Source organism: Carettochelys insculpta, chromosome 17, assembly GCF_033958435.1.
Source record: "Carettochelys insculpta isolate YL-2023 chromosome 17, ASM3395843v1, whole genome shotgun sequence".
NCBI lineage: Eukaryota > Metazoa > Chordata > Testudines > Carettochelyidae > Carettochelys > Carettochelys insculpta.
Genome location: NC_134153.1, coordinates 11948627 through 11975838, shown reverse-complemented (window position 1 = coordinate 11975838; position 27212 = coordinate 11948627). Strand labels below are relative to the sequence as shown.

At 40.9% G+C, this 27212-nt stretch overlaps 2 protein-coding genes across 8 annotated transcripts in view; one reads left to right on the top strand and one right to left on the bottom strand.

The window, feature by feature from the left end:
- Window positions 1-5124, top strand: part of PHACTR3 (phosphatase and actin regulator 3) — a 191113-nt gene extending 185989 nt beyond the window's left edge. The window contains exons 12-13 of the mRNA XM_075012157.1: window positions 320-396; window positions 4884-5124. Of these exons, the coding sequence (XP_074868258.1) occupies window positions 320-396; window positions 4884-5124 (318 nt within the window). The remainder of the gene's footprint in view (window positions 1-319; window positions 397-4883) is intronic.
- Window positions 5125-13870: 8746 nt separating this feature from the next.
- SYCP2 (synaptonemal complex protein 2) overlaps window positions 13871-27212 on the bottom strand; it is a 109747-nt gene continuing 96405 nt past the window's right edge. For 6 of the 7 annotated variants that reach the window (XM_075011708.1, XM_075011710.1, XM_075011709.1 and 3 more), the window contains 9 exons: window positions 26180-26329; window positions 23805-23879; window positions 22806-22930; window positions 20802-20896; window positions 20620-20719; window positions 18807-18865; window positions 17360-17438; window positions 15723-15779; window positions 13871-14651 (listed from right to left, as the gene is read on the bottom strand). In XM_075011708.1, coding sequence (XP_074867809.1) covers window positions 14580-14651; window positions 15723-15779; window positions 17360-17438; window positions 18807-18865; window positions 20620-20719; window positions 20802-20896; window positions 22806-22930; window positions 23805-23879; window positions 26180-26329 — 812 coding nt within the window. In that variant the 3' untranslated portion in view covers window positions 13871-14579. Of the gene's footprint in view, window positions 14652-15722; window positions 15780-17359; window positions 17439-18806; window positions 18866-20619; window positions 20720-20801; window positions 20897-22805; window positions 22931-23804; window positions 23880-26179; window positions 26330-27212 lie in introns of those variants that run through there. The other variant, XM_075011714.1, reaches the window with a different exon arrangement.

Genomic DNA, 27212 nt, shown 5'->3' with positions numbered 1-27212 from the left:
GGAGAGAGCATTATGGATATATGTTCCTCTCAGGACTGCTTCTATAAAAGGGTCTCAGTATCGGCTAGTCAGTGATGACTGGTCTGCAGTAATCCTTTGCAATAATGTTTCTGCTGATAATATTTAAGCCAACCTCTTTAAGTGTGCATGGAGACAACCTAAATATTGTTTAGCCACATGCCTTTTGTTTGTGGCCTACCACAGATTCTACATGGAATTTGCTGTTTTAATTATTTTAAGGGCTCTTATTTGCTATTTTTAAAAAAGTGTTTACAAATGCAAATGATTTGTTAACCTTGCTTCCATTTTCAATTCCTAGGCAGCAATTCGCAAAGAACTAAATGAATACAAAAGTAATGAAATGGAAGTACATGCATCAAGTAAGCACTTGACAAGGTCAGTCATCCAGATATTTGTTCATTTTCCACTATCTGCAATATTAATTCTTTAGAGCCCTGCATCTGCAGAATATTTTCTTCCCGCATGGCTATAAAATCTGTAGAGAAAGCTTTATCTTAGGGAAAAAAATAAACACCTTCCTAAAGTCTCTGTACTCTCAAAATCCATTGCTTCTATCTGTGATGGAAAAGGCCATAAGTGAAGGAGGAACACAGAATGTATTGTACAGAGAACATGACATTGAGTTACGGCAGATGAATAGACAAAGTACTAAAGTTTGCAGTCCCATCACTCAGTGGTAACACCAGTGTTGAACAATAAGGCAAAGTGCTTGTACTACACAGTACATAATACAAGGTCTGTACTGATTACAAATAACATACAAATGATTCACTCTGCTGGATTTTTTTTAAAAAAGCTCTGCTTAAAGCTTTCAGCATCATTTGCTTACTCATGGTCTTGACAGCTTTTTCAATAGAAAGGGTAAGTTTTAGTGGCCTATGTAAATTTATAATGTGTCTCAGTCCAGTCACTAGTGGAACTGAGTCAGTGTTATAAAACATGCTGTTTCAGTAATCCTAAATTGGCAGCCTTTTTGGCAACTCAGTGGAGAAGCCAAGGATCAGATAACAGAGATCTCAAATTATTGTGCCACTACTAGATAGGGTAGAAGTAGAATGGTGAAACTGTGTGAGGATGTCTGCACTGGCACTGCCTGTGAGCACATATAGTCTTCTTACTCAGAAGAGTCCTGGTCTGTCCCACAAAAACTCATCACCTAATAAATTACTGTGTTAGTCTTTAAAGTGCATGACTGCTTTTTTATTTTGATAGAATACAAACTAACGCAGCTCTCTCTCTGTTACTATTCACCAACAGTTAATCTAGTACCATTCACAATTACTATAGTCACATGAAATTTAAATGAAAATACACACCTACATAATTAGAAAGTAAAAATAAAGACAAGATACTTGCTCATTGGTGCTCCCGAAATCTACTCCACACAAGCTATGGCACCTGTGTAGATGGGGCCTTTCGAAAGGACCCCCTGGACTTCAAAAGCCCCTTCTTTCTAAAACCAAATAGGAAGAAAGGACTTCTGAAGTCCAGAGGGGTCCTCTCGAAAGGCCTCCTGTCTACATGGTTTGTGTGTGTTCCGAAAGCAGCACTTTCAAATTGTGCTTGGCTGCCGTTATGCTAACAAGGCACTGCATATTCATGGCAGAGCCCCGTTAGCATCTTCTGAACTCCCTCATTACTATACCCCTTCTGGAAAGAAGGGGCTAGTGTGGACATAGCTACAATGTGGTTGAAAACAGAGGGGATTTACATGTAGGAATTGAGACCAGAGAGGGAGAGTTCCAGTAGGTGAGAAGAAAGAGGAAGAACATTACATGCAAAGAAGGCATCAGAGGAAAATCAATAATTATTATTACTTAGATAATTATAGCACTCAAAGTGTGGCAGGCACTTTGCAAAGCCACTAGAAGATATCGTTCACAGCCTGACAAGTGACTAACTTCTATTTAAATCAATCAATCAGTTAGATATCTAAGTATATTTGAAGCTCTGCACCACAGTCATTGTTTTGAAGAGTACAGTCTAAAAAAGCAGACCGTGAAAGTTTGAACTAAAGGGAGGCAACTAATATACAAGCAAAGGGGTAAGGATAATGATATGCATATCTTATTAGATTTTGTTCTTCACAACTCAGCTCTTTAAGCTGGCCCCCAGAACAATCCCTACCCTCACTTCCATCCTCCTTATTGCAAATACATGATGGGGAGATGAAAAGAAAACAAAAATCAAGGAAGAAAGAATTTGTAGTAGAGGAAGCCTGCATGCATTGAGTAGTTTCTTCAGAAACACTCAGTGGCACAGGACCAAAACCAAAGTGATCAAATGTGATGAACCTTGGCATTTTTAATCTTATTGGTCTTAATCTGTAGAACACGTCAGGGATCTTTCATGACAAAGAATCTACAGAAATATTAAACAGAATGGACGCATCTTTAAATGTCATTATTTCTTACTGCAACAATTTTTAAAAATGCTTTTATAAAGTGATTTTAAAAATCTCCCTTTTTATCTTCTAGATTTCACAGGCCCTAGAGATTTTCTTCTGAGAAGAATTTGTCTTTACTTTTGATACTGCTGCTGAACACACATCAGGGAATGTATAAAGGTCTTTCCCTGAAGTTCAGTCCACAATAACCTGATGCTTATGTAAGAGACGTACTGTAAAGGAGAAATCTCTGCAGCCCATACATACAGGAGCTACCAGAGGATGTACTTCACTCTTTGATGCCTGAAGTGTGATGGCCTGTGGGGTGGGAGGATCAGTTGGAAACAAATGAAGTAAAGCTACTGGAAAGAACGTACTGCTCTCCTTTAACACTTGTTTTAAACTGTTTCACAGCATATCTTGGAAAAGGAGATGTTGTGCATGTACAGGCTTTACCATTCCAGGGCCTCTGACATAATGGACATGACACACTGTCATTCAGTATTATGTTGAAGAGACATTTTGAAGTAATCATAATTAGTTTATAAAACACTTACGTTCATGTTATACAAAATGATTTAATGTATTATAATTTCTTTCTTTTTATATAATGTCTAACAAAAACACAGCTGCAACATTTTTGATTCCTGTTAATTTTGTTCTTTAATTAAATGACTACTTATTGCAGAAATGAGTAGATGTCTTTTAAATTGGTGTTTTCCCTGGGGAGGTAGGAGGAGAGTGGATTCGTAATTATTGTGAGCTAAATTTCCTTCACCACAGAAGTCCACACAGAGTCTGGAAGAGCTTGAATGGTGGAAGTTAGACAATTGGCTTCTCACCTTGTGGAGGTAAAATACTGGACCAAGTCCTTGCAACCACAAAAGCGGAGGATCTTGCTCTTTGTAAGAAAGGTAGTCCTTGCCGCTATAGTTAAAAATAATATTGCCATTAGAATCGTAGAATTGTAGGACTGGAAAGCAGGATCAACCCTAACCAAATCACCCCAGCTAGGACTTTGTCAAGCCGGGACTTAAAAATGTCTAGGGATGGAGATTCAATCACCTCTCTAGGTAAAACTCTAGGTTACATCAAGAGTTGAACTCAGATCACTGGATTCAGAGTCCAGACACCAAGCAACCACTGTTGATAAATTTAAACGTGACATAAATGAACTGTTAAATATTCTTTACTGATTATCAAACCATTGATTGTATTCTTTTTGTAGTAAACTGTTTGTGAAATTTGATAGATTCCTGTTAGTGAGGAAAATATATTTCTACTAATAAGTACTAAAACTAAACCTAACAGAAATGATTATGAAAATCTATAGGCAAGAGCGACCACAAGGATTAAATTCAAAGCAAGGAGGTGCTTTGCCTAAGTAAGGAATACAGGGTTTGGCTAAAGATCATAAACATGTAAGCACTTGTGCCAACAATAAGTCATATTGATGAAAATGAGAGCGACAGTTGCATATGATAGTCTTTTTGTTTACTGACTTTAATCGGTCTCCTTAATGTGCTTCTCAACCCAAACTAGATGCATTGTCACTAGTGACAGAACTGAGAGGGTGGAAAGGGGATTCCTGAGCAAGTGTTGATGGGGTCCACCAGTCCATTATGATCAAGAACTGGAAAGGTGGCAATAGGCACTCTTGTTGCATTCCTAACAATATGCTGAAGGTTTCTATCAAGACACCATTGTGAACAACTTGGCATGTCAAGGGTTCATATGTTGAATGGATCAGGTTAATAATTTTGGATGGGTTGCCAAGATGTTGCGGTTGTTTCCACAAAGTGTCTCTATCAACACTATTGAAGGCTGTGATGGTTATGTAGAGTGGGGGAGGGGAGTTCCACTCGAGTGATTGTTCTATGAAACCTCTGAGAGTTGCTGTTTGGTCAGTACAAGATCACTTGCTTAGGTAGCAGGCCTGTTCTTCCCTGAGCTGTCTATCAATTTCTGTCTTCATTCTTGCCAAGAGAATCCTATTGAACACTTTTCCTGGATTAGACAGTAATGTGATGCTCCTCCAGTTCTTGCATTCCTTCAGGTTGCATTTCTTTAGAAGCTTGATAAGGTAGCCATGTTTCCAGTCTTGTGGCATCTCCTCAGTGTCCCAAATAGATTATATATCATGTTGACTGATGTCTCACTACCTGCCTTGATTGCTTCTGCTATTGAACCACCCTGCTCACATGGAACCTCCGGAGTTAATACTTGCAAACACACTTCTGCAAATTAACAGCAGCAGACTTATAAAAGAAATCAGAAAAGCCATCACTCACATGAAAAGCAGAAAAGCACCTAGCCCAGACAACATCCCTGTCGCATAAATCTTTGTCATAAATGTGTTCATCTTCTTTGTGTCTCTGTTTTGGGGGGACAGCCCCTGCAACCCTTGGTGCCATCTCTGGTTTGCAGCAAAGACCCACTTTGTCAGATGCATGACTAGAATGTCTTTCTGCACCAGTCGAGGACGTGGTGCTCATGCTGCTGGTGCCATGATGGGAATTGCGACTGAAGAGGTGGTTGGTGCCACGGTTGAGGGCAATGCTGAAGAGGTCATTGATGCCAAACTTGAAAATGGTGCCAAAGAGGTAGTCAGCACCAAGGTTGGAGATGGTGCCAAGGGAACACCAGTGCCAGTGTGGGTGTTGGAGCTTATTGGTGCTCCAATGCTTACTGAAGCCAAGGTTGACATGGGAATATAATGTAGGGCTGAAGTGATCATGGATGTGGAGGGATCTCCAGGCATCATGAATATGGAAGGTGGTAATGTTGAGACTAACAATACCGGTGCCAGGGAGGCTTGGGATGCCGCTGGTGCTGACATGACCAAAGCCAATGTGGCTCTGGGAGGTTGGTTTGGACCTTGGGCCTGATGGTAAGCCCAAGATGTCCAGAAAGGCCACCAGTCCAAGGTGGGCTGCACAGGGATGGCTACTGTCCTGAGGGGGGTTGGTGGTGATGATGTGGTCTCAATCTCCTGTTGCTGGATCTTAACAAGATGGTGAGTGACATGGTGGCAGAAAGGACTTTCCATGAGATGGTACGGTCTAACCATCAATAGTGCCTCTTTCCTACTTAAGGGTCTGGCATTGTCATTTGAATCAAACTTTTTACATTGGGTGAGCAAACTCTTTATATTGGGACCCACTTTCTGTTCCTGTAATTAGCTGGGGCCCTCCAACCTGTCTGAAAGTAAATGACAGTCCCCTGGCAGTAATTAATAGTGCTCCCTTTGCGGCAGCGGAGGCTGCTAGGGGAACAGCACAGGCTGAGGGTGCCAGCAGAGGTTATGTGCACCCCTGCTTTAAGGTGCCATGGGACACCTCGCTGTTTTTGCGGATACAAACTAACATGGATACCCCCTGAGACAAATAAAAGGATTTTTTTTTAAAAATGGTTCTCTGGCTTCCCAGCTTTTAGCATGCACTCAATTAACATTTTCAAGGTTTTTCTCTGAAACTGTGAGTTCTAGAAACATATTGGAAAAAAAGTTGAGATTCTCATGAAATCACTTGTCTCCAGGAACTGTGCCTTCAAGAAAAACACTAAATATCATGAGATATGCAATAAAATCAGGAGATCTAGCAATACCAGACTAAAGTTAATGCATTCTAGTCGGGACCCTAACTATGTATATTTCCCTTTGTAAGTAATCTGTGTTGGTGCAGCACTTTGGACAAACTGAAGTTCTAAAATTTGATCACTACTGGACATACGGCCTTTTGCTTGAGGACAATTAGCTCAGTGCCAGGATAAAGAGTAAAAAAGCTAGGATTAGGTATCGGTACTGGAACTAAGGGTCCCAGGGTTTCCAGTTTGGTTCAAAAGCTCTGAGCACCCCCTCTATAAAAATTGTTCCAGACCCCCCTCCATGAAGTTCTGATTCCATCCTCCAGAGGCTTTTTTTTTTTAAAAGCAGACTTGGCTGCCAGGTTTACCACTTGCAATGTCTCATCTCAAAACCACGGCACCTTCCCTGCTGTTTGCAAGGCTTAGAATCAGCTCCCACTCTGCAAAAACAAATGGCGTTGGCCGGAGAAAAACACCCTGAATGATAACAGAAAAGGAAGCCCGTTTCTTTGGTGTGGGATGGGCTACTGGGAGCCTTTGAGGATCTGATGGCTGCTATCAATCTCTCTGCCCCCTGACCTCCCCAACCCCAATAGCAGGGGAGGAGCAGGCAGCCTTCGTGAGCAACTTGCTCCTTCATAAAAGGTTACGAAAAGGAAGCAGTAGCCTCAGGCAGTGTCTACACTTGCATTCCTTTTTTGAAAGCGGAATACAAATGATGGAAATCAAAAATGCAAATGAGTCACTGATGTACACATTGCATGCTTCCTTTGCATAGTCTCTTTTCAGAAGAGATTCTTTTGAAAGAAAAAAGCAGTGTAGATGGGGGCTCCTTCGAAAATAAACCCCATCTTCAAAAGAATCTTTCTTCCTGAAACAAAATAGGAAGTAGGGTCTTTTGAGGACGGGGTTTATTTTGAAAACAGCCCAGCTACCTGCTTTTTTTTCTTAAAAGACTCTCTTCCAAAAATGCAAATGAAGCATCAGATATGTAAATGAGGGCCTTATTTGCATTTTTTATTTCCCTCATTTGCATTCCTTTTTCAAAAGAGGAATGCAAGTGTAGACACAGCCAGAGAAAAACAGCTTCCTGGTTTTGGCTTTGTGTCAGATGCGGAGACAAACAAAGCAGCATGACTCTCCTGCAGCCCTTGACCCAGGGGATATTTGGTTCCTTTTTCTCTCCTTCCTTGATTGTTTCTTTCCCAAACTCCCTCCCTGCCCTGCTTCTTATTTTACAGGATAAGAGGAAGATAACTGATTTCAGGGGCGGAGGTCCTAGTTTTGCATGCAACTAGACTCCCAGAAGTAATGCAGCCGTTGGAATGGGGGAGGCCAATCATGTTGTGCTCCCCCGTTTAGAAACTTAACACCCTCCTGAGGGGGTACACCCCCCCACATTGTGCCCCCTTCCCTATACCACCACAAAGGTCTCCTATGTTCCTGTGGGTGCTCCACATAGGCATCAGCACATCCCTGCAGATCTCATTCTCAATGCAAAATTCAAGATGGTAACTTTGGAGGCTAACATTCCAGCGTTGCAGATCAGAATGCATTACAGAGCAGAGCTCCCCGCTCTGGGGAGAGTGCGGGGGGGGTGCACAAGCACAGGAGCAGCTGCTGATGTTACCAGGCTGGAGAGAGAGAACGTGCGGCACAGCTCTCCCCTGTTCCTTTTCTACCTGAAATTCTTAGAGACTCCAAGTAGAGAGGAGGAAGGGAGGGTTGTGGAGCACCCGCAGGGACACATCTTGGAGAACCATCATTACTGCACAAAAGTGAGTAACTTTTTCTCCCTTTGAGCGTTCCCTGCGGCTGCTCCACATAAATGACTCCACAGCAGTACACCTATGCTGGAGGTGGGTGTTGGAGTCTTTAAGCATCACAGAATTACAGAATTATAGGGCTGGAAGCAACCTCAGGACATCATCTAATCCAGGCCCCTGCTTCAAGCAGGATCAATCCCAGCTAAGTCATGCCAGCCAGGACCTTGTCAAGCTGGGACTTAAAAACCTCACGGGAAGTAGAATAATGTAAAACAGTATCTGCCAGGGCAGTGGTAGGTATTGGCCCTTGGTGCAGTGTGTAATGATTTGCAAATGTGTGATGTAAGAACCAACTGGCTGCTCTACAGATGTCCACCAAACTGACATTGCTAAGGAAGGCAGTTGTTGTGGCCATCACCTGCGCGAATGGGCTCTAATAGTGTGTGGCGGCTGCCTGCTTCTAAGATGGTATGCAGTGCGAATCTCATGATGAACCCATGTGCCCTAGATTGATGGTGTGTCGCAGTGCGTCCCCCATGCCATGAGAGAGGCATCTGTAGTATAGTTAAAGGCGGCTCTGGGGGATGGAAAGGTATGCCCCGGGGGAGGTTTACTGAGGATGTCCACCAATTGAGTGACTGTAGCACTAGTGGAGGATGAGTTTGGGTCTTTGGCAATCTGTGGCAGGTTGATACGTAGTTGCAGGCGACCCAATGTTGAAGACAGCGCATATATAGTCTTGCAAATGGGACTATGAATGTGGTGGCTGCCATGTGCTCCAGCAGCTGGAGGCAAGTTCGAGCCATAGTAAAGGGGGCCTGTTTGACCATGTGGACAAGGTCGCAGATTGCCCAGATGGAACCTGTGAGCAGGTAAGTAGGCTCTGGCTGAAACTGAATCCAGGAGCGCTCCTATGAACTCTAGGGTCTGTGTGAGTCTCGAAGTGGACTTCTATAGGTTTACAACGAGGCCAAGCTGGGAAAAACATTCCCTGGTTGTATTTATCATAAGGGCAGTTTGGTAGTAAGAACCCTTGATTATTATTTTTCCTTATTTAGACAACTGTCTAATGTTCTGCCTTCTGAGGGAAGAATGCTTAAAAGCGATACTTTGGCAAAAGTCCCTCTCATCTAGGAGCACACCAAATGATACACGGGTGCAGCAAAAACCCTCATAAGGTAGCCACATCACCCCACAGAGGCTCTCACACTGGGACAGTGTCACTGTCTCGCTCTCTATCCAAGCTGCTGGCAGCCTCGCATTCTCCACTGCCACCCATGTCCGGTGCCGTTGAGAGACAGGTCCTCCTCAGCAAGGGGCACTGAGGAAGAGACCAGGTGACCCAAACCAACGGGCACCTCTGAGGGATCTGCTACTGAAAATCAATACATGCCTCCATAGGTGGTGCCCACTGCCTTGGCTACTGCTTTGGACCAGATTGTCAGACATAAGAGGGCACAATGAAAAACATGACATAACCATAAGTCACCTCAGCTACACTCAACACCGTTTGTGTCCACACCGAATTCTATGGGTCATGAGCATACTAGCACCTCATATAATGATACTCGTTCACCTTCACCTTCATTCCAGTCTGAAGGCACTAGCAGGCATAGGACCAGTCACTCAATCAGTCCATTCATTTCCATCATGGCATTGGTATTGGGACTATCCCTATCCACCTCTCCTGTTCTGGGCACACCAGCTGTGGCCATACCCCACTCAACAGTTTCCATTGCTATGGGGTTCATTGGATACCTGGCATACACATGGGCCTCAATCATCCCACACTCACCGCTCTATGCATGCTACTTCTCAGCAGGAGTCTATGGCTTGGCACCTTCCTACAATGTCAGTACAGTCCTCACCAGCTAATCCATTGTCTAGTGTCTGACATGTAATTTCTAATGCCACGGAAGATTTACCTCACTCAGACTCTGAGGCGTCTTCCAAGGGTGACAGGTCTATATGGGATGAAGTGGTTTTTCATATGTCCCCCCCTTCTCCAACTGATGACTTACAACATTTTCAAGACCTCTTTAGAAGGGTCGCCCAATCCCCAGATATCACCCTTCAGGAGGTGCAAGATAAACAGTATAGGCCGCGCACAAACCTGCACCCTCCAAAACAGCCCTACCTGCTAATGAAGCAATCCTTGAACCCTCTGAGGTTCTTTGGAAAACCCCAGCTTCAATTCCTTCCACCAATCATAGGGCGGATAGAAAGTATTTCATTCCATCTGAGGGCATGGATTTTCTCTTTTCACATTCACAACCCAACTCCTTGGTGGCTGATTCGGTAAACCATAAATCCAAAAATCCTCCTTTTAAATCTAATCCCTCTGATAGGGAATACAACTGTTTAGATTCCTTCAGGTGCAAGGTATACGCTTCAGTCACCATACAGTACAGAATAGTGAACTATGCCACTCTTTTAGCCAGCTGTGACCATAAAATTACAGCAAATTACAAGCCCTTCTACAGGACTTGTCAGACATTAAATGCCCTATCCTTCAGTCTATAATTAAGGAGGGCTTCTTAACTGCTAAAACTGTCCCTCAGACAGCAATGGACATGGCTGACATAGCTGCTAGAACCATCGCCACTGCGATAGTTATGCACAGGTTGGCCTGGGTCCTGTCCTCAGGTATTTTGCATGAAATCCAGTCAAAGGTGGAAGACCTCCCCTTTGATAAAAAGCAGCTGTTCTCCAGCACTACTGATGAAATGCTACATTTTACAAAAGACTCCAGGGCAACACTGCATCTGCTGGGAATGTCCTCCCCTCCTAGCAAGATGTGCAAGTACACACCCTTTTGTAGGGCTCAGGAGCAAAACTACCCTTACTACAGGCAACAGCACAGGCAATACGATAATAAGCCTAAACACAGATTGAACAGGAGGACAACACATCAGGGCCAATCATCTACAACCCACTCTACCTCCCAAAAGCATCAAATTTGATGGCCTGGTTGAGGGTCTGAGTGATCACACTATATGGAGTGCACTCAGGGCCCACTTTTCATTATCACCTGCGGCCCTTCTACCATCAATTGACCAGATTAGATTGAACAAATGGGTCTTAGATAACATCAGAGGTTACACAATTCCTTTTATGGACATCCCCCTACCATGTCCCTCTTCAGGGACCCATCTCACGAGCCCCTTCTACGGACAGAAGTGCAGAAGCTTCTTACATTAAGGGTAATAGAACCCATACCTGGCAAACACAGGGGCAAGGGTTTTTATTCCAACTATTTCCTGACAGCCAAGAAATCAGGATGATGGAAGCCTATCTTAGACCTCAGGGAACTGAACAGATTAGTTCTCAGTACCAAGTTCAAAATACTAACTTTGCAGGCTATGATTCCAGCACTACATGAAGGGGACTGTTTCTTAGCCCTCGATCTCCAGGACGCTTATTTTCATGTGTCCATTCACCCATCCCACAGAAGTTTCCTCCATTTTACAGTGGATCAGGACCACTTTCAAAACAAGGTCCTCCCTTTCAGACTTTCTCTGTGCCCTTGCTGGCATACCCTGGCAATGGGTACACACAGAAATGCTATGGGATTCACCCAAGCATTCTAGGCATGAGGCGTGCCCATCAGACAAGGGCATAGTGCCTTCACAGGTATCACAGTCCTTTGTAGAATTTGGTATGGAGAAAAAAGGGTAGCTGTCTCTTTAAGACAGGAGCTGTTTGAGAGAGAAAAAAAGCTGCTGCCACAGCTCCGCGGCAGCTGCTGCTCCACTAAAAGAAAAAAAAAGTGAGGTAAATACGAATCAAAATTGACTAAATATCAAAATTAAAAGAGAAAGGAGGGAGGATAAACAAAGATCTCTGACTTTCCAGTCAGAAAAGCTAAAGCTGCTCTGAGTCTGTCCACAGCTGAGGATGGTAGGAAAATATCTGAGGACGGCTGTGCTGCGCGCGGTCTCTCCTCAGCCCGGTGATGGCACCAGCTGCTCCTGCACACGTGTAGCATGTGGTGGTGGGGGAGGCACCGCTCTATAGTGTTCCGATCTGCAGCGCAGGGACGCACTGACATCTATGTGGAGCACCCGCAGGGGACACTCGAAGGAGAAGGGAGTTGAATGTTCCAGCAATGTAGGTCTAAGGAGCAGTGTTGGATTAGACATGACTGAACCTGTTGTAGGGCTGGAGTTGACGTACTCACAGGTTCCATCTTGGTCTGCACCTGCTGTGATGGCTGGTGTCTTCGAGCAGCAGATTGTGTTATTTGTGGCCACAGGACTGTCCCGTCTTGTACCTCTGCATTTGCTGGGGTGACAGTGATGCTGATTTATGCCTATGTCCTCCATAGTTGGCGCTGTGCCAGTCCTCATTCAGTGCAAAATCATGTATCGTTATTGCCAGAATGCTATATGCTGAGGAGGTGGTGCTGGGCATTGGGTCTGCTGGCCCTGGAGCAGATAGGGTTACAGCCTCCAGGTGTAGGATCCTTAGTCTCTGCTAATGATCCTTTAGTGTCCATGGGCAAAAGCACTTAAAAATGCAGCACTTTTCTTTCTGATACCCCTCATCAAGATACTCTGAGCACTGGTTGTATGGATCACTTTTTGGTATAATTTGCCAAAAGCCTGGAAAGCTTTGAACCCCAGAGATGGAGGCATGCCCCAGGATGCAGAACAGAAGAGTAAGGGAATTACCCTTTAACAACCTTCTAAGTACTACTGACAATACTGACTACTAGTTACTCAATTTTTTATACCAGGATACTGCTAACGGTGCTTGCCTTAGAAAAAACAAGATTGTATAGCTACCATCTGTTTGCAGTAAGAATTAACAGGCAGTTGACATGTTAGCAGGGCTACATATTAGGCACAGTTGTGGTGCTGCTCCAGGAGAAGCCCAGGCAGACCCAAAGCATGCTGCTAGGCAAACTCTTCCAGCTTTTTTGCACATACACATGTACCTGACTGAAACGCACATTAACAAGCATGCAAAAATATACCATTACAAGCACAAATGAATAGTAATGACAATTAGTAAGGGCAGCTTTTAAAAATGCATTTATATGTGTATTATTTTTACAACATACATATGCAAAGAAAGAAAAGCATATGCATCTTATATATTCTTCAAAACCTTTCATTGGGAAAATATTCAATATTTTCACATAGTCTTGAATAATTCAATTATGCTGGTAAGAATTCTTTGATTTGTATCAGGTGGTCCACCTCGTGGAAATGACAAGTAACCACATATTACATCTGAAATAATTTACTTGTTGAGTTATGACTTAGTCCGAACTGCTGTAATCAATGGAGATACCAATCAAAATTTGTTAAGCCACACTGATAAGTGTGAACTGGTTCAAGATCAATTGGGTAACCTGCAAAGAATATTAAAAAAAATTGTTTCTGTATTTTTTCTTCTTCATTAGAAGAAGAGCTACTGAAAGTATAATATCACAAGAGCTCAGAAAATGGAAACAGTGTTTAAGACAGAGAGGGTTTTTTATTGGATTCTGAAGCTCTTTTTATTTAATATTTTATTTATTTTAGTATCTTATTAATATTTTGGATAAAATAATCATTTGTGAAACATCTGATATAGTCAGCCCTTGATTTAATTCTTAAACTCACAGTAGACTTCCCTGAGAAATCACTGAATTAGTTCAGCTAAAAGGGACATACTTGACAATCATAGAATGCTAGGACTGCTTACAGCATTGCTCAGGCTGTGGATGCTGCTATTCCTGAGTTAGGGCAGGAGCTCCTTTCTCACTGGTGTCCAGCCCCAACTGACTTGCCTTTATACTAGGGCTGCAACTGGAGCATGCTCAGCAGGGCTGTGAAGGAGGGGTCTTCTCCACCCAATAAGCCTGTCCACTACCCCCTAGGCCAGGGCAGGGTTGGTACATGGCATCACAAGAACTAGACAGTCTGCTTAGTTTTACAAACCATAGGTTTACAGTCATCCTGAGTTCAAAATGATCTGAAATGTGCCAAGTTACTTAGACCATGTGATAATGCCTCAAATTTGTAAATATGAAATAGACACAACACTATTTTTTTCTGAAATGTTTAATACACATTTATAATATGGTTAAAACATTATATATATTACAAAACATTTTTGGAGTATGACGAGTTCTAACTGAAAGTGAATTTCATATGTATGTAAATATGTAAATAGGATATAACTTTCAAAAATGCCATTTGATCTCTTTTTAATGTGCTAAATTATATGTCCAGGTACGGCTGTACAATACAGCTCCTATCCACTGCCACGGTCAGGCTTGCCAACTGGGGGAGGGAAAGGGGGGCAAAAGGGACAGTTGTCCAGGGGACTGGCATTTCAAAGGAGCCTAGAGCTCCAGCCATAGCCACTGCCAAATTACCAGTGGCAGTGGTTTGAGCTCTTGGTCCCTTTGAAGTACTGCGGCAGTGCTGTTTCTGCTGTGCATGGCTGTGGGGAGGCATCACGATCTGGCCAGTGGGGTGGGCTTACTGCCTTGGGCTCCTCGCCTCTTCCATTCCCCTCTCCCCCCGTATACTGCTCCCAGAGCAAGTGGTAGCTCAGTGCCACTGGCCATGCGAGTTCTATGAGCACATGCAAATCCAAAATATGACTCTTATTTCAGTTTTATTTGCAAATTACTCCTTTGTTTTCTTTGCCAATAAAATAAACTTTTTAAAATGACCCCTTATGATAAATATTCCTAATGTATTATGAAAACTTTTTAAAATACCACTTGTTTAAAAAGGTTTCAGTAAATATGAAAATGTCTACACTTCCCATTACTGAAAAGTACTTTTATATAAGCACATTTTCAAAATAAATCAATTATATTAGAATTTTCTCCCTTGTGACAAAAAAAGCGTCTGCAATCCTCTGCGAACATTCAGCAGCTCCTCTTCATGCTGTGGTAGAACAATAACATTTATTACACATTTTAAAATATGTTTAAAAAAACAGAATTCACAGAGATGTTGCATTATTAGAATGTTTCTTTTCCTTCTTGTGCTAATATTAACTCTAGTAAAACTCAAGTAAGGACTACATAGACATAAATCTAATAGGCGAGTGCTACACTCACTCCCAGTGCTGGCAGCTTGATGCAAATGAGCAGTCTCAAAAATGCAAAATGGTTGCTCATTTGCATATGCACAGCAGAAAACAAGCAGCGAAGATATGGTTCTGCTGGCAAAATCCCCCTTTGTTGGCAGCCCCTTATCCCTGATTTTTCCAGGAATAAGGGGCAGGCAACAGAGATTTTTTTTTTTTGCCAGCAGAACCATGTCTTCATTGCTTGTTTTCTGTCATGAATATGCAAATTAGTATCTCGACTATGCAAATGAGTATTCATTTTGAATTTTCAAGACTGCTCATTTGCCTCAAGTTGCTGGCTCTAGGGGTGAGTGTAGCACTAGCCATAGGCTACGGTTGAAATGACCGGAACTGCCATTAGCAGTATGCAAATGAGCAGTCTGGAAAATGCAAATAGTCACTCTTTTGCACATTTGCTCACTGGCAGAAAAATGCAGTGTAAATGTTTTCTGCTGGTGAGAACCCCGCCCCCCTTTGTTGGCAGCCTCTTATGCCTGGAAGAAATCAGGCATAAATGGCTGCTGGTAAAGGGGGGTTTCATCATCAGAACCACGTTTACACTGCTTTTTTAATGCAGCCAGCAGCCTCTGCCGGCAAGCGAATATACAAATAAGCAGCCATTTGCATTTTCAAGGCTGCCCATTTGCATACTGCTGCTGGCAGTTCGGGTCAGTGTAACTGTAGCCATCAAGTATATACATACAACTTTCAGTGTAATAAAAATAAGCATTGTTTTAATGATACTATTTGTCAGTAGTTTTCTTTTATTTCAAATGAGTATGTACTAGAAATTCAATCTTAAAAAGAACTGTTAAAAATGCGCAGATAACTATGTTCTTTTAGGAAAGCATAAACACATAAACAATGAAAATAAATTTATTTACCATTTCTTTAAGAAGTTTTTCTTGAAGTCCTTTCATGTCTTCTTTCATTAGATGCATCTATAAAAATTGACAATATATGCCACTTACTTCACTAGGATTACATATTTCTGTAATGTGAAGCATATGCTTAAAATGTTCATGAGCAGGACCCTTGATAAGTTAGAACTGGTTGAGACTCAATCTCTGTATAGAAAACAGATGTTAGATAAAGGGATCCTCTCCGATTCAAGAAGCATAGCTGCCCTTTGTTAAAGGGGTTAACAATGTAAACAATTTTTTAGCTTTCAGATCTTTCATTATTTTGAAGACTTTGTTTTCAATTGTTTGTAAACACTTGTTTCTCTCATATACAGACATTGTCATTTAGGATTTTAAAAATCACATAATTGTTAATGTTCTCTACACAGACTTCAAGATAAGTCTGCCCAATTTAGGAAACAGATGTAGTACACAATGGGCTTGTCTACACTACCTCCCTCCTTCAAAGGGAGGATGGTAAGTAGGGTGTTGGGACTTTACTAATGAAGTGCTCCACTGCATATGCAGCACTTCATTAAGGAAATTCCCCCACCTGGCAACTTCGAAGTTTTAAATGTCCAAGTACCGGCTCACGTCTAGCCGTGGCTTACCCACTGGTACTTCGAAGTGCTGGGGCAACTTTGAAGTCCCTTTACTCCTCCAAATTTGTGCAGCATAGGTTATATTATATTATGCAGGATCCTCCAAATTTGGAGGAGTAAAGGGACTTCAAAGTTGCCCCGGCACTTCAAAGTACCAGCAGGTGAGCCGTGGCTAGACGCAAACCAGTACTTCAAAGTTTAAAACTTCGAAGTTGCTGCGGTGGGGGGGTAGGGAGGGGAATTTGCTTAATGAAGTGCTTCATATGCAGCGCGGCACTTCATTAGTAAACTCCCAACACCCTACTTACCATTCCCCCCTTGAAAGGAGGGTAGTAGTATAGACACAGCCAATATGGGGCAAATAGAAAAAAAACCAAAAACAGAATGAGGGTGTATGGGCCTCCTGTGAGTGTAGGGGACTGGACTCGATGACCTCTCAAGGTCCCTTCCAGTTCTATGACAGATGTGTGTGTGTATATTAGTTACCTGTTCACTGAGCTGTGTCAGTTAAAGGCACATATTACACCAGTACTCCAAAGACTGCAATTACTTCCTGTTCACTTCCTACTGAAATCCAAGATATTAATATTTGCCACACAACTACAAGTTTGACTGTCTAAAAGATGGCAGTTAAACTAGAGGTGCTTGCTATTTACCTTAACATGAGGCAGAAAAATCAGTGGAGGAAGAGAAAACCTGACAGGACAGCTGGCAAACTCTTTCTAATTGATTCTTTATTGCATAACTGAAATTCTGCTAAGTATCCTGCATAATATAATATAACCTATGCTGCACTAACTCCACCAGAGTTATCAAATTAGGTGTTCATTCTTCTAAAGGGTAAAATTAGGCCCTTAATATTGCAGTTATGGTCAAATAAGACAAAAAATGTTATTTAAAAGCATCTAGAGACAGTAGTATAATGTTGACAGTCAAAAGCTTGTAAGCCTCTAAAAAAGTCATTAGGTGACATAATATAAAAACTAAACAGAAATCCAAAGAGGATAAATGTCGTACCTCAGAAGTAAAAATATTTTCCTCATAGTTAACACCGTGGGAGATGTGCTTTTCAAATGAAGTTTTAAGAATATGAATCCTAACAACAAAAAGAGGCATATTAAAGATTAAAATTAAAGATCTTTAAAATTAAAGATATTAAAATTAAAGATCTTTGCCATACATGAAAACCCTACAAAGATCTTGAAGACAGCTGTTCAGTTCAGTTTACAGTACTATTTAAAAGCATTGCTCACCTTTATTATTCCTACTTCAGGTTGAAACTCTCTAATCCGACACCCTTGGGACCTGATCAGTGCTGGACAAGAGAATTTGCTAGACTACAGAAGGTCAATATTGTCTAGCAGCATTACCAACAAACACTTTCAGTGCTTACTGGGCTCCTAGAAGACTTCTAGGGATAAATTACAGTACAGATCACACAGGCTACGTCTACACTAGCCCAAAACTTTGAAATGGCCATGCAAATGGCCATTTCAAAGTTTACTATTGAAGCGCTGAAATACATATTCAGTGTCTCATTAGCATGCCGACAGCTGTGGCACTTTGAAATTGCTGTGGCTCGCTGCCGTCAAAAGGACCCTGGCAACTTCGAAATCCCCTTATTCTTAACAGCAGATAGGAATAAGGGGATTTCAAAGTTACTAGGGTCCTTTTGAAAAGGAGACCCGTCTGGACGAGCCGCGGCAATTTTGAAGTGCTGCAGTTGCTGGCATGCTAATGAGGCGCTGAATATGTATTTCAGAGCTTCATTAGCAGCAACGAAGGGTCCTGTGGCACCTTACAGACTAACAGAAAAGTTCTGAGCATCAGCTTTTGTGAGCACAGACTCACCTCATCAGATGCTGTGCTCACGAAAACTCATGCTCAAAACTTTTCTGTTAGTCTATAAGGTGCCACAGGACCCTTCGTTGCTGTTACAGATCCAGACTAACATGGCTACCCCTCCGATACTTGACACTATGCAGAGCTTCATTAGTAAACTTTGAAATGGCCATTTGCATGGCCATTTCAAAGTTTTGGGCAAGTGTAGACATAGCCCGAGAGTCAGGATTGGTGGTTATAAACAAATTTTATGGGACTGTGGGAAAGTTGGCCACACTCATGATAAGTGGTCATCCATCTAAAATCATGCCAGATTATGGTCTTTGCTGGATGAGATCATTCTGGATTAGAGAGGTTCAACCTTCAGTATAATATTCCACTAGACTTTGGCTGAAAATGTGGAAAACAAAAGTATTTCTTAATATTTGACATACACAGAACTCTTCATCTATAGATTTCAATATGTTGTACACAGATGAATTAATTTTATTGGCCTCATTTTACAAATGAGACAACAAAGGCGTACAGCATCAAGTTATTTGTCTCAGAGCCAGATATTAAATCATCTTCGGAGTCACAAATAGAATGCTGGTCTCATAGCAAAATTAACAATCCTACTAACCTCCGCTGTTCATTTTTCTTGCATACACTAAAGGTATGTGTATGTTTTTTCCAAAAGTTCTAAAAAGAGATACAATAATTAACTGAACCAGTAAAAAGTTAATCCACAATATGTAGGACTTTGAAAAAACAGCTACCTCCTGCTCTCAGATAACTTAGATAGAGAGATCAAGAACAGAGCAATTAGGCATTTCTACAACAGCCCATATTCTCAAGGGTAATAAAAAAGTTAAAGGCTTAGTGGGGCACGATCAAACTATAAAAGACTTCAGCTGTGTCTACACATGCGCAAAACATTGAAATAAGTGGCCCTTTTTCGAAAGAGTGGAAGGAACGTCCACACGTGTAACGCTGTCTTTCTAGATGAAATCGAAAGAATGGGGTGCAGATGTCAAAATCCAAACCCCAATCCCAGATCAGGAAGATCGGCCCCTTTCCAAATACTAAATCAAAAGAGTACATGTGTAGATGCCCCACAGTCCACTTTTTCGAATTACAGGTCCACCATAGCACCGGTCAGCTGGAGTGCGGGGCCACTCCAGCTGGCAGCAGCAGGGCTCTGTGGTTCCTGCGTCCAGCTGCCTTAAGTAAACCCCATCTTCGAAACAGCAGTGTCTACACTGGTTTTCTTCTTTCGAAAGAAGCTATTTCAAAATAAGAATATGTAAATGAGGTATTGATATGCAAATTTGTACCTCGTTTGCATTTTACCTCATTTGCATGCCTCTTTCGAAAGAGAAATGCACAGCATTTATGTGGCTAAGATGGTGACTGAATTTGTTCTAATGTGTGACTAGAATTTGATTTTAAGCTTTCTCCAGAGTTAAAGCCTAGTGCACTAATCCAATGTGTCTTCACCTGAATATTAATATTCTAAATATTAATTTTACTTAAAAGATAGCCACAGACTCACCCATTCTAAAGATTAATAAACCATATGTTTACAGCTGAATTAGCTAAGGCCTATGGAAAATAGGTTACTTATTTACAATACACAGTAAATCAGTTTCAAAGGCTAGATTTGTTTGCCTGAAGCATCCAAACCACTTAGTTGCATTGATCATGCTGGGAAAGTTAGCTTTACACAGTGAAGCAGGTGCCTTTTTATAGATGTGGGAGAGGCTCTCTGTAGAGTAATAGTGGGAAACCTCTGGCCCACTGGCATTCTATGTGAGGCAAATGAGACATTTTGTGTTCCACTGCCCATGCAAAAACTTGTCAGATTCTGCTGGTTTTATTCTACGTTTTTCCGCCCCTAGCAGTATTACAAAAGTGATACCCACATAAAACAATGGCACATGAAGTGGGAGCCATGCGCTCCCTCTGGAGCCAGTTGAAGTGCTATAGTTTCATTGTTACACCTCATAAATTCTAGGTACAGGCATGCAGGTAACAAAACTGCCCTAACTTGGGAGACTGTCTTGGTTATGATACTCTTGGGGTTCACTGAGATGAAGGAAGATCACCCATACAGCCCACTCAATAGCCTAGGTTGCCCCTCACTGCTGTAGAGAGTCAATCTAGAATGGGGATTGAGCAATAAAGTGCATAACAGTAGCTACATTTGAAAAACACTGTAGTCAACTATTTATAATTTGACTGTTGATTCTCTGAATATAAAACCAAATGCCAGGAAGATGGTCAATTATTAATTTTACACAAAATGCCTGGCTTTTTTTTTTTTTTTTTTACAGCAAGTTACAAATCATGTCTTCTCAGAGCCAACAGAAATGGCCACAGTGAAATGCCATATTAAAAAAAATACAATATTTTTAGAAAACAGATTTTTTCCATTAAATAAAGTAAATACAAACCAATAATTCTTTCTCCATATTTTTCAGAGATTGGGAATCTTTTTCAAAACTCTCAAGCTCCTCAATGATGGTGAAATGAAAATTGTCCAGCTGCTTGATCCTACCAAAAAGAAATAAACTAAAAATAAAAAAAGCATTTACATCATTCAAATAAGTTTTTGAGTAAGTATTCTGCTACAGACCTGCATTCATGTAACTGACAACACATTGTCATCAAATGCTGCTGAGCTGCTTTTAAAGATTGCTTGGTAAAGTGGTCCAGTCTTCTTGAGCGGCACTAGAAAGGTATGTTTTAAGATTACTTTCATCGATTCAACTGGACTGAGAAGAAAACTGTAAAATACTGCATTATAAAACATAACCATAGCAGTTACTTATATAAGATCATAAGTTATAGTGTACTAAATTCAACATTCATTCTCACACCAGGGACACTCTTTTTGCTTTCCCTGTAAAAATCAATCAATATTTAATTGAATTATATAAGTCTCTGAAAATATACTGTTTGCATTTACTTACTAGAGGTTTGTTAGAGACTGGTAGCAGAATTCTACAAACATTCTGTCTTCACTGAGCATGTTCTATCTCAAGAGAACTCATTCAGCCTGCTGCAGCCTGGGACTGAGCAGGTCTTTCCTTGTTTGGTGTGCTAGGGTTTCTGATTCCCAGGCTTGAGAGCAGGGAGAGTGCCTGTCCTGCATTCTGAGTGGTCCCCTGCCAGTGCCCAAGTGAATGAAGAAAGAGGAAGTAGTATGACTTGAACCCAGAGAAGGAGCTGTAGGGCAGGAGAAGTTTGGAACTGGAGGAACAAGGACAGGCAGAAGGGGACAAGAACAGAGAGGGAGAGACACATGGGACACAAACTGGAGAAAGACATACTAACAGACACAGATAAAAGGATCTGTAACCACTGGCATATATCCCTCTTTCTAGAATCTAGAATGGAGATCAGGATCCTTAATCAACATTGCTCTGCTCTCAGCAAATACTGGAGAAACTCAATGACAAAGTGTCTCTCATTCCCTTTTAATAACTACCAACTACTTCATAAAAGTTCCAACTCTGCTTACATAAACACATATGTAAACACAATTCTGTATGTTTTTTCCATTTTTTATTTTTAAATAACTGGGAATTGCATTTTAAAAAAACTATGAAAAAACTGATCAAGTTACAAAGTCAAGTCGTGCCAGAATTGAGATTTTCTGACCAACCAGAATTTGTCTGTTCTGTGCATGTATTCTTTAATTACATAACCACATAGATTTTTTTTCACTGGACCCATGCTTTTTCAATATAAAGTATGAACAGAGCTCAGGCACTGAGACAGGGTTGTCCTAACTTATGAAGTGGTTGTCTCCATGGAAAACTGTCTGTCATATCAGTCTCCCATCAGCATATTGGGAATAATATTACCACCTCAGTCAGGTGTGTTGTGAAGATAAATTCATCTTCCTGAAGCACTCAGATAAAACAGTGATGGCTATGCCTACACTTGCGTTCCTCTTTCGAAAGATGAATACAAATGAAGGAAATCAAAAATGTAAATGAAGCACTGATTTACACATCTTGCTGTTCATTTCCATAGTCTCTTTTCAAAAGAGATTCTTTTGAAAGGAAAAAAAAGCAGTGTAGAGTGGTTCTTTCGAAAATAACCCTATTTTTGTAAGAACCCTTATTCCTAATTTCTTTCAAAAGAGGAAAGCAAGCGTACACATAACCCAATGAGTGCAAAAACAAACAAAAACAAAGAAAACAAAAACCCCAAAAGATGTAAAGGAAATAATTCTCTATGATCGGCAGGGTTTGCATGGTATGCAGTTAATATGGGGACACTTCTGAAGTATTAGAGCAAATGATAAAGAGCCGCCTCAGTCCCGAAGCAGAATTCATACTGTACACTGACTAAGGGACGGGTCCTGAGGAATGATTATGTAATTATAATAATGTATCATAATACATATGCAAAAAGGGTGCCATATAAAGGTTACACAGACAACCTTTTTCTGGAATTTACTAATTTCTATGTGTTTGAGATTGTAACCTTAACATTTTATTCATCTTTATTCTTGTATGCAATAATATATAGTATAGCTCTGATAATGATGTTTCCAGCTAAACTTATGAGTATTATACAAGACTGAATGAAACAGAGTATTTTTTCTACAAACACATATATGACTTACCTGAATTTTCCGAGTAAATTCCTTATGGAGCTTCTGACCTATTCCTATACTTGAACCAGGCTCCCAGACCTCTCCATCCAGAACAGACAACTCATTTATAGACAAAGTAGATACGCTCTTGGACACTGATATTTTTTAAAAGATCATATGTAAAGTTAGAGAAACAGGATAATATTAATGTATCGTCTGTAAAGTTTAAGTTACTGCAATTCTGAAAGCTGGATTCCTAAGACCAGAGCTCACATTGACTTCAACCACATTCAGAAATTAAAATCCTGACCTCCTTCTATACATTTTACTACTCTTTTCTGGCTTGAAAAGATTTCATTTGCAGATGGTTGATCTGATTCTTTCTAATTTTTTAAAAACTTGTTAAATGTTTTGCATAAGATATTATTTACCAGAGAGATTTGAAACCTGTAATTGTTAACTATGTTATTTAGAAATCTGTTAAAAAACTATTGTCTACCCAGTTACTGAAACATCTCCAGATTTACCAAGTAAACATGAATTATACATATACTCACTGTCTACCTGTCTCCCCAATTTACATGGGCAACACCACTCTAAACACATAAACGAAATAATATCAAAACTTTAAAAAGCTCTGCATGAACAAAAGCAGGCTAATATGTAACCTTTTGAAAATCTGCCCCCAAAACTGTCCACAAAAATTTGGCATGTCATTGCATACTTAATGCTTAAAAATTAGAATCCAAATGGGTAGATCTCTCAGATGGCAAAATGTTATGTATAAAGAAGATACCCAGCATAAGGACATCAGGATATAACCCAAACACACCTTGAATTTACATGTCACCATTTGTATTAAAGGATTCAAAATGCTTTAAAATTTGAATACATACCATTACTAACATGCAACAGTTATTCCACCAAAGAGATTGCCATGACTTGAATAAAACGTAGCTACTATTATGTACCATACAAAAATAAAATATAGCAATTTAGGATAGAAGGTGAATACAGAAGATTGCTTACCAGATGTTTCATTGGCACACTTCTTCCCTTTTCTGTAAAAGGAATCAGTTCTTGCACATTGCATTATGGATTTACCTAGTAGGAAGGAAGGACATGACCGATTATATGAGCTAACAGAGGTTTAAAAATTGCCGTTCCCACATTGCAAGCACTGAATCCATGCGTTAGTTAATATCCCTTGTAATTTCCTTTTACAGGTATGATGGAAGATGGTAAGAAGGAAGACAGAAGAAAAGAAAAAAAAGGAGGACCAGTAGAAAAGGAGAGACAGAGCAGCTAAAGCAGTGATGGGCAACAAAAGCTAGTGAGTGTGCTGCATGGTTGACATCAGGCATGTGCACTCAACATTACTTCAAAAATAAGATTGATTCTCCTCCTTTATCATGCCTTTACAACACAAACTGATCAATTATTAGGAGTAAATTAAATTGCCAGGGAAACATAAAGCAACGGAGAAAGTCCACAACTGTCACAGTGTTCAAAAACAACAAGACGTCCTATGGCACCTTATAGAGTAACAGCTATTTTGGAGTATGAACTTTCATTGGCAGAGACCCGCTGATGAAGCAGGTCTTTGCTCACGAAAGTTTATACTCCAAAATAGTTGTTAGTCTATAAGGTGCCACAGAACATCTTGTTGTTTTTGAAGACAACAGACTAACATGGCTAACTCTCTGATACTTCTCGTAGGCTGTTTCTACACTAGGAACTACAAAGTTAACTTTGGAGTTAGGCACTACTTCAAAGTAGCCAGCAGAGAGTCTACACATTTTCCCTTACTTCAAAGTTAACTTAGAAGTAGTGGGCCCAACTTTGAAGTCCTTACTCCATTCCCAGGAATGGAGTAGTGCCCTACTTCAAAGTTAAACTTCGAAGTAGGGTGTGTGCAGATGCTCAACTTCGAAGTTGCTTACTTTGAAGTTGTACTTCGAAGTAAGCAACTTCAGAGTTACTTTTGTAGTGTAGACACAGCCACAGTGTTGTGTGCAATCAGCATGCATTTCACACATGCCCTTGCATAAATGCATGTCACTTTTTTTTTTTTTTTTTTGCCAGGAGCTGCTCAACCTTCTCCTCTGCTCCAGGCCCCACACTCACTCCCTGCCTTTCCTTCAAACGCTCAGCTAGCCTCTTCCCTACCTCCTCCCCAGAGCATGCCTCATTCCTTGTACCCTCCCAGGACTTCTGAGGTGCTGTGAATCAGCTGATTCATGCCCTGTTCCTACTCTCCACCCGAGAGCTTGAATGCCTTAAATCAGCTGATTTACAGCACTCTGGAAGAGCTGGAAGCAGAAGGAACAGTGCAGGGCCCCCAGTGAATGAGACTCACTGGGGTAGGGGAAGAGATAGACAGGGGGTTCAAGGGCCACATGTACAATCCTGCTGGGCCACAGGTTGCTCACCACTGAGCTAGAGCAATGGCTCCCAAACTTTTGTACTGTGGTTCCCTTTCAAATATCAAACCTCTGAGTGTGGACACGCCCCCCCAGGTAAAAATACTTTTCCATATATTTAATAACATTATGAATGATGAAGGCAAAGTGGAGTTTGGGGTGGAGGCTGAAATCTGATGACCCCACATGTAGTAACCTCGTGACCCTGAGGGGTTCTGTCCCCTAGTCTGAGAACCCCTGGGGTTAGGTGTCATTCATCTCTAGTTCCCAGAATTCAAGGCCTTCAAGTGTGTGTCTCCACAGTCCTTTGGGGTGAGTGTGAGACCCATTAGGAATGTGGTCCTCTAACAGAGTATCTTATCTCCATGGGCTTGACCCATAAGTTAACTTCTCTTTTTCAAGCAGGCTGAAATTCAGCAAATTGCCAGCCCTGCTTCCCCAGACCACCAGCTTCACAGTTGACAGTAGGGCGGGGTACTCATTTATCCAATCCACCTCCAGTGACTAAGAATTATTTGCTTCTTTTTTCTTCCTAATAAATATAGACATAACACAGTCTGCAGAGAATGTGTTCCTGTTTCAGTAAGAGGAAGAATTAATATCAGAAAACACCTGACCCATTTTTGCAAATTTAGGTTGGCACAATAAAACATTCAAATTCAAATCTGGAGAGAATTCTGGCAAACAAGCAATTAGCTTTTTAGTGGTCATAACTGATCAAACCTCTGTGTTTTATTCATCTGAATGATAAGAAATCAATTGTTTTGTTTCCCAAACATTTATATTATTAGGCTATGAAAGAAAATTTTCCACAGCATTCTGCATTATGTTTCAGAGGAAAAAAAATAATGCTCTTTTCTTAAATGTCTGCAATTAAAATTGAGCTAGGTTTTAATTAGAATTGCAATATTATCTTTCATATTTAATATTTTAAACAGTTTTCTGGTTTATATTTAGTGTTTGATGATAGCTGCAGCTAACCTTGATATGTAGTATCATCTGCTTTAAATAATTTTCTAGGAAGCAGTTTTGTTTTTCTCTCTTCTTTTTCCTCCTTCATTTCTACTTCATCAGAATCACTTTCTGAATCATTGCGGTACATTCGTTTGAGATTCACTTGTACTGTAGGACCTTCATAGAATGACAAAATATATTTAATTTGTGAACTATAGAGAAATTAATGAATATTGCATTTTAAGAGGACCTATATACTGCCCTGAATGTTTGGTGCATGTATGGGCTGTAGCCCTAGTCACCTTCAGTATCTGTAGGCCATATACCAATTTAGGACTCCAGTGAAGTAGAAAAGGATGAATGATATGGTTAGTGTGGATCTGCTAACAAAATATATGTGGAGAACATCTGTTAAAATAAGTATTCTTCATTTACCTACTGTGAAGTGCTTCTGCGTCTCTCTTACTCCTGAAAGTAGGAGCACAGAAAAACTCTCTGGAGAAACTTTTTTTTTTTCTGATTTGTCAAGCTTGGTAACAACTTTTGTGCTTTGTATATTGAGTGTGTTCTGGTAAGGCTATGATCTGAAGAAGTAGGTCTGTCCCAAGAAAGCTCATCACCTAATAAATTATTTTGTTAGTCTTTAAAGTGCAACTTCACTGCTTTTTTGTTCTAATAGAATACAGACTAACACAGCTATCTCTTCGTCACCTCTCTGGAGACAGGCTGTGTGCTTAATTAAACGAAGATGAAAGGACTATTCTCACAAAAAGCTCTAAACTGGGGTCTTAAATGAAGTGTGGCAGTAGAGTTCCAAGGGCTGTAATAGCTTCCATAGCCCTTCTGCTACTGTCAGTCCACAGTAATAACCGTGCTCCTCTACCAAACCACATTCCCCAAATGGTCCAGTTTTGTCCTTTATCTGTATATTTATTATCTCACATACCCAGTCCAGGAAATTGTGGAAGTACAGGTTAAACCTCTCTAATCCAGAACTCTCTCATCTGGCAACATACATAATCTGGCATGATTTTGGTTAGCTGAACGACCACTTATCACG